The sequence below is a fragment of the Coptis chinensis genome, chromosome 3 (assembly GCF_015680905.1).
Source record: "Coptis chinensis isolate HL-2020 chromosome 3, ASM1568090v1, whole genome shotgun sequence".
Taxonomy (NCBI): Eukaryota; Viridiplantae; Streptophyta; class Magnoliopsida; order Ranunculales; family Ranunculaceae; genus Coptis; species Coptis chinensis.
In genome coordinates, this window is record NC_141458.1 from 54517916 (window position 1) to 54530385 (window position 12470).

At 40.6% G+C, this 12470-nt stretch overlaps 1 protein-coding gene across 1 annotated transcript; it reads left to right on the top strand.

Annotated features, from left to right (window-relative positions):
* The first annotated feature begins 559 nt into the window (after positions 1 to 559).
* On the top strand, positions 560 to 6384 carry LOC147510043 (uncharacterized). Its single transcript, XM_086597990.1, has 6 exons — positions 560 to 2107; positions 2191 to 2539; positions 5280 to 5392; positions 5508 to 5573; positions 5647 to 5744; positions 6240 to 6384. The coding sequence occupies exons 1-6, from the start codon at positions 560 to 562 to the stop codon at positions 6382 to 6384; spliced, it is 2319 nt and encodes a 772-aa protein (XP_086454116.1).
* The last annotated feature ends 6086 nt before the right edge of the window (positions 6385 to 12470 follow it).

Below are 12470 nucleotides of genomic sequence, written 5' to 3' on the forward strand. Positions count from 1 at the left end.
ACCCTCATTGGGAGGAAGTTATTAAGGCCTTGCGTAAGAAACGAAACCGCTCGATCGACCGGAAGTGGTAGCCCGTGTGTTTGAACTAAAGCGAAAAGCCTTAATGAGAGAGATCAGAGACAAGGGTGTGCTTGGTATTGCTGTTGCACATGTTTACACAATCGAATTTCAGAAACGTGGTCTACCACATATGCACGCCCTTATATATCTTCGACATCAAGACAAAATTCGTGTGCCTGCTCAGGTTGACCACATTGTTTGTGCTTTGAATTTCCGATCCGGATATCGAACCCGAATTGTTCCAGATCATTATCAAATGTATGGTTCATGGGCCGTGTGGCTTTAAAAATCCAAGTTGTCCATGTATGGTAAATAGGTGTTGCAAAAATCAGTATCCCCGTGCTTTCGAAAATGTTACGACCATGGATAAGACTGGATATCCTATCTACCGTCGTCGTGACAATCGGCAAGAAATATAATGTTAGAGGGCATGAAGTTGATAATAGGGATGTTGTTCCATACAATCCTTATCTTTCTAAGATGTTCGATTGCCATATTAATGTCGGTTTGTGCCGGATACGTTGTGTCAAATACATTCACAAGTACATATTCAAAGGACATAACAGTGGTGTTCAATGACTTCATGCCACCAAGCGGTTTGAGGTTGTTCGGGTTTTCTCTTCACCAAGAGAAGCCGGCTGTTGTGAGATTAGCACTTCATCTCCCTGGAATGCACCGAGTGGTTTACAATCCTAATGAATCAACGGATGCTATTCTCTTAAGGGCTCAGCAACAAAAGTCAACTCTAACTGCATTTTTCGAGCGGTGTGCTTCAGATCCTGATGCACGAGGGCTTACATATCAAGAATTTCCAGAACATTATGTTTGGAGTAAAAGGTGGCATAGATGGACAAAAAGGACTCAAGCACCTGCTATTGGCAGAATGTACTTTGCAAGTCCTAACTCTGGTGAGCGGTTTTATTTGCGGTTACTTCTAACTGTTGTAAAAGGTCCGCAATCCTTTGATGATCTAAAGAGAATTGGGAATGGTCCTCCGCTTCGTACTTTCAAAGAAGCGTGTGTTATGCGTGGACTTCTTGAAGACGACAGCGAATGGGTGCAATGTTTACAAGAGGCTGCAATCATGCAAACTGGGTATCAACTTCGTCGACTTTTCTGTACTATTCTCACGGAGTGCAATCCGGTGCAACCCGAAGCCTTATGGAATGAATTTTGCGAAAGCATTTGTGATGACCTCCCGTACAAGCTTCAAACCATGTTCTTCATTCCTCATCCTACAGATGCACAGGTACAAGATTATGGCTTATTTCTCCTAAATGATATTCTCTACGAGTCAGGTGGTAGAACTCTAGCTCATTTTCCTACAATGCCGCTCCCAATTAGAAATTGGAGCTTGGTTGTTGGGAACAGACTTATATGGGAGCAAAGGCAATTTCAATTTGATCCACACAATGAAGAGGCACACGCCAATGCCATCCACTTAAATGCTGAGCAACACTTTGCATATAGTGAAGTGACAAATTCAGTAGCTCATAACAGCGGACTACTATTTTTCTTGAATGGAGCAGCCGGCACAGGAAAAACTTTTGTTTACAACACCATTGCTGCTACGTGTCGTACTCAAGGACACATTGCTATTATGGTGGCTTCATCCGGAATAGCTTCTTTGCTATTGGCAGGTGGTCGGACTGCTCACTCAACCTTTTGCATCCCATTAGATATTATGGATAACTCTGTATGTGGGTTCAGTAAGCGTTCACCACAAGCTGAATTATTCAGACAAGCTAACCTAATCATATGGGATGAGGTCCCAATGCAAAACAAGTTCTGTTTGGAAGCTGTTGATCGCACACTTCGTGATATTCGAGACAATGACAACCCATTCGGGGGGATTACTGTGGTTCTTGGTGGTGACTTCCGTCAATGCCTACCAGTTATACCCAGAGGGGCCCGAGAGCAAATTGTTCGTGCTTCCTTGCGATGCTCTTTTCTTTGGAATCACGTCAATGTTCTCACCCTGCTACAGAACATGAGATTAGAGCGTGGCACTTACGAGAATTTACTATTTGCAGAGTTCTTAACAAAGGTACAAACATTTCTGTCCTAATTTATAATATTCCTCTCTATTAGAATTCTCATAATATTCTATTTCACATTTTATGTCATCAGGTTGGAAACGATCCTGAAGCGGTTATTGAGCTACCCTCAACGATCCATCATTGCACACATCTTCAGGACCTGATTTCTGCTACTTATCCTCATTTGGATGAAACTTCCACTGTCACCCCTGACTATTTAACTGAGCGGACAATTCTTTCTGCGAGGAATGATGATGTCAATGCCATTAATGCAGCAGCTTTACGTATGTTCCCAGGAGAAACTATGACTTTTCTAGCTGCTGACAAGTTGGATGAGGCAGATGCAAATAATCCAAGAAATATTAATCAGTATCCAAATGAGTACCTAAACTCACTTGATCCCACGGGTCTGCCACCATTTCGACTCAAGCTAAAAGAAGGTTGTCCAATAATGTTGCTGCGCAATATTGCCCCCAGAGATGGGTTATGCAATGGGACTCGCTTGATGGTGTTGCAATGTCAACCACACGTTATCTGGGCCAGAATTCTTACAGGTGAAAAATCGGGTAACCGTGTATTTATTCCAAGGATCTCTTTGTCACCATCCTCTTCAGATTTTCCTTTCAATATGACACGAAGATAATTTCCTATCCATTTGGCTTATTCCATGACTATAAATAAATCACAAGGTCAATCTGTGAAGTTTGTTGGAATCGATCTTCAAACTAAAGTTTTCAGCCATGGCCAGTTATATGTGGCATTATCTAGGTGCACTTCCGCAGCCCGAATAAGTATTCTTTTACCTCCGAACGCTGAAAAACTTACTACTTACTACAAATGTTGTATACCCTGAAGTCTTGCTTTAAGCATTTGTCAGGTCAGTGCATAAGTAGTTTCTTTTCCTTATTATTAGTTTTATTTTCTTTTCATGGTTGTTTACATTTACTTATTCAACAAGTCCATCTATTGGCACTCACTTTATTTAAAAACTTTACTTCCTGCAGTTGAATAGATATTCAATTTTTGTTCACACTAGCCAAGAGTCTTTCACAACCAGGTTTTGCAACGTGGTCGGTTTCTATTTACTTTTACTATAACATCGCCTTACGTCTTTTTGTTTCACTTTTGAATATTTAGTTCCTATTTTCACTTTCTACTTACGCTCTTATTTAAGCTCCTTATTTAATGTTTTCCAAGCAGACATACAAGACAATTACTTAATTCTTCAATTAAGTGTTCTTCGCATGGGATTTACAACGAGGTGCTGACCTTGGCAACTCAAATTAAGGTCCTCATGGGGTTTATGAACAAGTTTTGATCAGTAAATAATGATATTTCTCCTCGGGGCATACTTTTTGTGGGGTGCTCTTACGGCCCCTTCTTTGTAATATTTTCTTTGGCTTTCTCCTTAATGTACCCTCACTTTGGTGGAACATTGTTTTATCTATTACCTCTATTATGCTTCTCATATCTTATTGATATATATGCTTGTATTAGTGTTGTTTTATGTTTAAGTACATTTAGAAGATGGACAAAATTTCGCATTTTCATATATCCATTTAATGCATTTCTGGTGATACACTTGCTGGATTCAATCACAGTTAATTGTATGCCCAGCCTTCTTACAGTATTCAAAACAGTGGAGAGTCGCATCGAGGTCTCATGGCCCGTAGGCATGGGCATAACTGATAACTGATAACTGATAACATTGATTGACAGGTTCTATTTTCATTCATACCCACAATAGGTATGAACATTGATTGTTCATACCTACCCATGCTGAACATCAGCTATGAACATTGATTGTGGCTATGAAAACATGAACCCAAAACATATATGAACAATAACTGTTCATATCCCAAATTATGAACATTAGCTATGAACAATAGGTATGAACAAAACAGATATGAACAATAAATGTTCACACCCAAAACAGATATGAACATTGATTGTTCATAATCAAAACATATATGAACAATAAATGTTCATACCCAAAATAGACATGAACATTGATTGTTCATACCCAAAACATATATGAACAATAAATGTTCATACCCAAAACATATAGCTTCCAGGATCTGCAAATTGGAGAGAGATGGTGACGTCGGGATACCACACCCAAAACACGCAGCCGCACAGGAACCATTGCCTTAGCTGTTGCACCACTGTCTAGCAGCTCTAAAACCGCGTCCTGACTCGTGCCTCCAGATATATTTTATTAACATCACTCAACGTCTCAACTGTCTGCTACTTCTTACGCTTGCAAACCTGACTTTCATTCACACTCTCTTTGGTTGCCCAAATGACAGTTGCAATCCCGTAATATAATGTTTACCTTGGTTGCTGGAGAGCATAATATCTTCCCTCTGTCATGACGTATAGGTAAAAATTTTCAACTTTAACTTGCTCATCAAAGCCGTTCGAGTCAAAGGGGAAATTTTACTAGGAGTAACACTCGAGTACCGCAGATTAAGTAACATTACAATCATGTGAGAAGGACAACAATATTGAGAATTTGACTTGTCTTTGGACCAAAAAGGTTCTTGTATTTTGAAAGGGATATTTTTTGAAATCTAAACGATACACTACTATCATAGTATCATCACGTGTAAATACGTGCTGTCAAACAATCAAAGTTTTATAAAACTTTTGCAGTGTTAGTGTGTTGCTCCACCATTTGGGAAATTTATGCAATGATGATAATTAACCATGTTATCTTTTAGAATTTAGAGGATGTAACTACATTCAATCAACTAATTAAAACACTATACTGGCCTTAATATTGTGCACAAATATGAACATTGATTGTTCATACCCAAAACATATATGAACAATAAATATTCATACCCAAAACAGACATGAACATTAATTGTTCATACCCAAAACATATATGAACAATAAATGTTCATACCCAAAATTTATATGAACATTGATTGTTCATTTTTTTTTCGTCCGTAATGGTATGGGTTTTCAGAAATTCCAATATACATTACTGAATGTAGGATCTGAAGTCACTACCATTGACATTAAACATATACAATATGGTGCCTTCCCATAAACTCAATTCGACTATTACAATTCTCTTTATCTTTAAAAGGAATTTCAGTTTTCCACACTATGATATATGGATATCATTATTCTAAAATAGCATTGAGATCTAATTGCTAACTTGGGTTTCAGGTTACCAACGCCATGCAGGCTCAACCAATGCTTCACGAAAATCTATCTCTGTAGTTTCTCATTTTCTTAGTGTTGTCCAAACAATGCATCAACGCGTTGATTCATTGGTGGAGGTATTGTAACATTTGTATGTTAACTAAATAATCGTCATTTGATTCTTTATTAATAGATTTAACATGCCGGTTCATAATTAATCAATCAGAGTTCGTTTCAATTCTGGATATACAGAATTCATATTCTTCTGGAGGTCATGATGATCCTGGAGATGGTCAAATTCATGCGGATTTGTTAGAGGTGAGTGTCCGCGGAGGCTGGGCATATGCTTCATTTTATACTGTAACATAATACTCTCTCTCCCTCTTTTCAGGTCATGGACTTCATTAATGACGCAGTTGCATCATTGAATGCTTTTGTTAACGCATACAACCCTGTAGCTGTATACTTTTCTTGTCCTGTTGAAATGAGGTAGCATGTTCATTTCCGAACCTTGGACATTGCATAATCTATTACTGCACTGTAAATTCGGTAATCAATGAACCTCAAAAACACAGTATTAGGATAGTTTGCAAATAAAGTGCTCATATTTAACAAAAAGATAGCGATGTACCATGTCTTCATTCGGTTTCATCATTTGCCTTTTCCAATTTATTTTCTTTTTTTAAGTATTGATCACTTAGCATTCTATGCATGTGTAATTAGACTTCTTCTTTTTTGGGTCATCCTCACAAGTTGGAAACAGTTGCTTATTTTTTTTATTGCCACAATTCCTTCTGTGTTTATCTCCTTAGTGCTTTAAACTGATAGACTGTCTTTTCATGATGACTTTTATACTTACATGTGGGCATGTGGCATAATGGTATTGCACTTAGTGTTATTTGTTTTGTTGCTGAAGCCATTGCAAAATTCTCTCTATTCTCTTTTTCTATTTTTTTCCCTGGTTCATAATGACTGGTACGGAAGGGGTGACAAATATGCTTCTTTTGCAGTTGCAGTAAATGATCTAAAGTGGGCGCAATCGTGCCAAGGCATGGAGTTTGATCCAATCAGGCAGCACATACATTTTTGCCCATGGAATATGTCTACTGCCATGACTGGTCCAGGGTGAAAACTAACACTTTCTGCTTTAGATCGTGAGATGACATCTTCTCGTCCATCACTCCCAGATTCACCGTCTTCATCCATGTTCGAGGTACGTCATTGTTTTTGTGGATGGATACATGCTTAGCTACTGGTTTGCTTCCTCGAACCATCATATACTTGCCTCCTTATTTACACTTCTGAAATTTTCACAGCCAATGATTCCATTACTTGAGTCCAAAATCATTTCAAGTCTCCATCAACAAAAATAATCAAGACTGCCCACCAAGATAAGTGATTAATGTCCACCAGCTAGAGGTTCATGCATGGATGGCTTGGTTGGGTTGTTGAAGAGGTTACTAATTGCATTCTTCACTCTCGATTTGGGAATAGTGTGTTCTCCGGTTCCAAGTTTCAACTATCTACGCCAATGTGCTTGAGACGGAAATTTCATGTGAATGCTACAATCTCTTTATAGCCACATTTTGAATTTCTCATGATGATGATCCCGATGTCCCTTTGGTTTTGGTTCTTTGGATGTTAGAAGTCATTTTGTATGGTGCAATTTACCCTGTATGGGAAATTTTCAGCGGATTGCTTCTGTCGTGATGAAAAGCTTCCTTAGTATTCATATTCACACATGCCTTAGTTTCCTTTGAAGAGGCACTAGAATCTTTTATTATTATTATTTTTTATGGTGAAAAAGGCCTAGAATGAAGTTGGTTTTGGTTTGAACCTGTGAGACTTGACGGGTTCTATTTTCATTCATTTCATTCATGAACAATCCACAACATTGATTGGGCTATGAACATCAGCTATGAACATTGATTGTGGCTATAAAAACATGAACCCAAAACAGATATGAACAATAACTGTTCATACCCCAAATTATGAACATTAGCTATGAACAAAACAAATATGAATAATAAACGTTCACACCCAAAACAGATATGAACATTGATTATTTATACCTAAAATATATGAGCCAAAATATATATGAACAATAAATGTTCATACCCAAAACAGACATGAGCATTGATTGTTCATACCAAAAGCATATATGAACAATAAATGTTCATACCCAAAATATATATAAACATTGATTGTTCATTTTTGGGGTAAGCGCCCTTGAGCGTCGAGAGAGGTCTCGTGGGCGTAGGCAGCTCGCATACCCTAGTGAGGGAACATGGGGATCCCCAGGGATGTAAAAATAACTTTTCTTTCATGTTGCGAGCAAATGTGTTCTACAATGGGGCAGCAAGCCCAAGCCCCAATAATGCGTTATGATATCGGGAACACCACAAAACCGAGACATGATTAGATTCATCAATCAAGGAACGAGGCTCACCGTGAAATGGAATTGGAATGGGACTGGGATCCCGCGACACCACCAAAGATGAAGAACACATGGAAATGTCCAATCGACAACGAGAACGAGTGACGGTGAGGAGATATAGTATGAGGTTTGGCAGTGAACAGAACGGATATTTTCGAAAAGGATGTGTCAATGACCGTTGTTGGGTATGGGCAAGGGGGCCCAGTAATAAACAAGTCAAGACATGGGCCAGACATTCAAGGCCCAACCCAAGAGGCACGAGAGGGACACATGGGCTCTACAAGTATGATAGGACCAAGCGAGGGGGCCTTGGTGGTATGGAGCCCAGATAGCACTAAATCCGTCATGGACGTGGATGAGGTCATGGGTATAAAAATGGTTCGATGGGAGACAAGATGGGTCTCGGTATGATCCAACTTACGGAAGCAAGACATATAACCCGGACCGCGGAGTGTGTCTTGGGGAAAGTGGAAACAGGATACCTAGGCTTGGAGGATACTAGCTTGGGAAATGGAAAAGCTATAGGGAATGATTATACCTTGCCGAAAAATAGTTTTTCTTACCTTACCGAGGCAAATATCTCTCATCTTGATTATCGAAACTTCGGATGGGACTAAAGCGTGTTTTCAGCCCCGATCTGACTGATAATCCCGGGTTTTGCTTCATTGGGCAACCAACACGAGGTAAAAGGGGTAGAGCTGTGGTGGCTCGAGGAGGAAAGCATAAAAGAGGTTTTTCAGGAGGTATTAGAAAAGAATCAAAAGAGGTTGGTGTGGGAAAGAAAAGAAAAGAGTTTAGTGGTTCGAAAACGACCAAGAAAAAGAGAAAGGATGGGTGATAATGGATGGCGAAGGATCGGTTGGAGGTGGGATCAAAGATGAAGTCCATGAGGGCAAAACTGGAAGCGGATGACCTCAGGGCTAGGGGTATGGGGAACTTGCTGATACCGAGAATGCCCCAAAGATACCCGATGTCGAGTGGGTCTGCGTGGAGTCCAGGTGTACCATCATCCAAAGGGTCGTTGGATTCTAGTGAGCCCTCTGTGGATGAAGGAGGGGATATCCCTGAAGAAGGCATTCCCTCAGATGCTTTTACAGATGAAGAAGATGGGTATTCAACAAGTGAAGATGATGAAGTGGACCCATATAATGAAGAAGAGCAAGGTATGGTGGTGTATAATGGGAGCCATCAAGAGGAGGTCTCCACTGGCAATGCCTCTCGTGATTTGGTCTATGAGTCAGAGGATAGTGTCACACAACCCCAGCCTCTGGCTTTTGATGATTCAATGGCGGGGAATCTTCTCAACCCCAGCTTTCGAAAGAGATGGAAAAGCAAGAAACCTAAGAAATCAAAGGGTGAGTGCAGTGGCTATGGTGGAAGTGCTAGAGTTAGAGGTAATAGCAGTGATTCAAACAGCAGTGGGGGTCTATGTAGTCCTCCCCCAGGGTTTGCGGCGGCTGTCCCCAAACAACGCCTCGGCAAAATGATAGAAGCCTGGAATTGCCGGGGAATAGGTTCCTCCCGGCAATTGCAATTCAAAATCTAAAGGATCTGGTGGTCTAGCTATGTTTTGGAAAGGAGTGCAGCTGGAGGTCCTTGGAGCCACGACACATCAGATTACAGGGAAACGAGAACTGCTGCTGCTGGGGCTTTGGCTTGGGATGGGGAAGGCAAGTTGGTGGAGGCAGCTACTCGCAGATTTGAGGCTTGTAGTGCTGAGGAGGCTGAGTTGGTGGCAATGGAAGTGGCAGCAACGCTAGCAAGGACCACAGGCATAACCTCTTTCCTTTTGAAGGAGACCTGTAGGCAGGTTGTACAGAGTCTGCAGAACTCCTGTAAATTAGAATACCTAAACTGGAAATTAGACTCTATTCGGTGTATGATTTTGGGCTTGTGTCGCCTTTCACCTTTTTGTAATTTTAACAGCTCAAATGTTGAAGCTCATGATTTAGCTAGGTGGGCATCAAAGAACCTTGATGAGAGCCTGCTGCCTGAACATATGTTGAAATGTAGTACAATACCTTTGATGTATGAGTTATGGCATGTTTTCTACCGAAACAAAAAAAAAATGATCACATTGCACTTTTTAGCTTTTTTACTTTTTTAGGATACACAAAAGGCTCACACAAAAAAGCTCTACACAAAATGATCACACATACTTTTGGTTTTTGGACGACACGGATCTGATAGTCCAATGCAACATGGTGGTTTGGATAGTAGTCACTATGGTTAATTCTCTAATTCATGTCTCTCTCGCTCGGAATGAAACGATTAACATCATGTTAGTTTAGATGACGCGATTACTATTCTTAATCGTCAGATAGGCTCAGTCATAAATGAACAATATTTTTTCGTGTCCTATTTGTATGTGATGGTGATGGTGATGGTGATGGTGATGGTGTTGTAAGTGATACATGGTGTTAAACTAATAAAACAAGGCTAAATCTATGGTGCACAGGTCGTATGGTATGCTATCAAATCTGGGCCACTCATACTAACAAAAACAAATAATGCAAATAAAATAGATGGGATAACAAACAAATATGAGCAAACAAATAATAAATGAGGATAATATGGTGCGCAGGTCAGATTTAGCCAAAAATATAAGCTAAATATAAGCACTTAAGTTGGGAATCTTGTGATTAAATCGGTACTTTCGGTCACTACTCGTTTGAAGAGTGACTAGGTGTAATTGGTTAGGGGATTAATCGACATTAATCGGGCGATTTTTCAAAACACTATATTTCTTTAACATCAATCAATCAATAAACTGTTGGTTTTTCAATCAATATGAGGAGGAAAGGAAAGGATTTCATTATCGTGGAAATGTTTGGCTACCGCTCAGTTGGCCTTGACCAAGGCACAACCAGCGCCCATGCCGTGGAAAGACTTCCAAGACTTTCAGTACGACGACCCATGGAGATGCCGCTTAGCGGTTTGTTCTTGCCCATCAGTAGCCACCCGCGCCCAAGTCTATTTTCATAAGAAATTTGGGACTGCGAGTTTGCAATAAGAGTTAGAGTTTTTGGCAAAACCTAACACCAAGAAAACACAAGAGAGGCAGCACAAAAGTCAGAGAAAACCCAATCTTGAAAGCTATCAAGATTGAGAAAGAACCTTTACAGAGAGACAACCCTGTAAAGAGATAAGAGTGATCTAGTAAGGTTAGAGACTGAAAGGAGAGATTGTAATCTTCCTTCCCACTTTATAAAGAACTAGCTCTTGTGGAAGTAGGCACCATTGGCCGAACCACGGTATATCTTTGTGTTGTGGTTTGCTTTTACTGCTTTACATTATTATTTGTTGTTAATAGTTGTTTAGCGAGCTGGGCATGTTAGTATAGGTTGTAGTTGATATTTAGAATTTGTCTGGAGTTGAATTGTGTTCAAATACAAGTTATCTGTGTAGTGGGGGAATCGATTGGTATTGGTATAAACCCCAACAAGTGGTATCAAAACACTCAATCAGCTAAAATAAATAAAGAGGACTGAAGTGTTGATTGATCGGCAAAATGTCGAGTTAGATGTTTAACAGGGGAATAGTCAAGTGAGCGGAGCGAACGATCTGGGCAGAAGGGGGGTTATGCGGACAAAAACGAAATTGGTTGGTTTTGTGCATGCGTCCCTCCTATCCCTCTCTCTCTTCCTCTCCCTCTCCCTCTCAACCAAACCCTAACTCTCTCTTTCCCCACCCATAAACCCATCTCTCCCTCTCTGTTCTCCACCCTCCGCTCACGCCCCAACTGCTTAGCAGTTATCTAGTTGAGTGAGCGGAGCGAACGATCTTGGCAGAAGGAGGGGTATGCGGAAAAAAACCAAATTGGTTGGTTTATGTCTGTCTGTCTGTCCTCAACCTCTCTCTCATTTTTTCTTCCCCCCAATACCCTTTCTCTTCTTCGCCCCAATACCCTTTCTCCTTCCCCCAACTCTCTCTCTCCCCGCAGCTCCGCTCACTCCCCATTGCCATGCAGTATACTAGTACAATTACTCGGCTAATTGGCACGTATTAATCGGCGGAGTTGGAGACTTAGTCCAAACGGTGTGGCCATATTGTTGGGGATTTTTCTAAGTCCAAATCCTAAACGACATGGCCACATTGTTTTGGACTAGTCCAGACGGTGTGGCCATGTCGTTTGGGATTTGAACTTTGAAAAAATATAAAGTTCTAATTTTTGGGCTCTTGACCGGTGTGGGTACATCGTTTGGACTATAAGTCCCAAACGGTGTGGCCAAGTCGTTTGGGACTTAGTCCAAACGACCTAGCCAGGTCGTTTAAATTTGGGGTTTTCGAATTCAACTTTTTGGGACCAATGGCACACTTGTAATCAGTGGAGCGGAGAAACGATTTTAGCGAGGGGCTATCTTGAGACAAAACCAACTTGGTTGGTTTCTGTCTGTCTGTCCTCATCTTCTCTCTTATTTTTTTTTGCCCAAATACCTTTCTCCTTCACCCATCTCTCTCTCTCCCCCCATCACCCAACTCTCTCTCTCTCTGCCGCACTCTCCGCTCACTCCCCACTGCCACGCAATATGATAGTAATTGTTTTTTTTTGGGACCAATGGCACACTTGTAATAATTGTTTTTTTTTTTCTGGTCTGCTGACCACAATATGGGGTCCGTCGATGCCGGGACCGAATGCATTACAACCAGCGTTCTCAAACTCAGAATTCCTCTCGCTTTCGACTCAACTTTCCAAAACTCCTCCCTCAACTACTCTATCCCTAAACTATTCCAAGGTAACCCACAATTCTTTTTCTCGTTCTCCTCAATAATGATCC

Coding starts and splice junctions, on each gene's coding strand:
- LOC147510043 (XM_086597990.1), top strand. CDS start 560: ATGTCGGTTTGTGCCGGATACGTTGTGTCAAATACATTCACAAGTACA. Junction 5,393..5,507: donor GCGTTGATTCATTGGTGGAG/GTATTGTAACAT, acceptor CTGGATATACAG/AATTCATATTCTTCTGGAGG. Junction 5,745..6,239: donor TCTTGTCCTGTTGAAATGAG/GTAGCATGTTCA, acceptor CTGGTACGGAAG/GGGTGACAAATATGCTTCTT.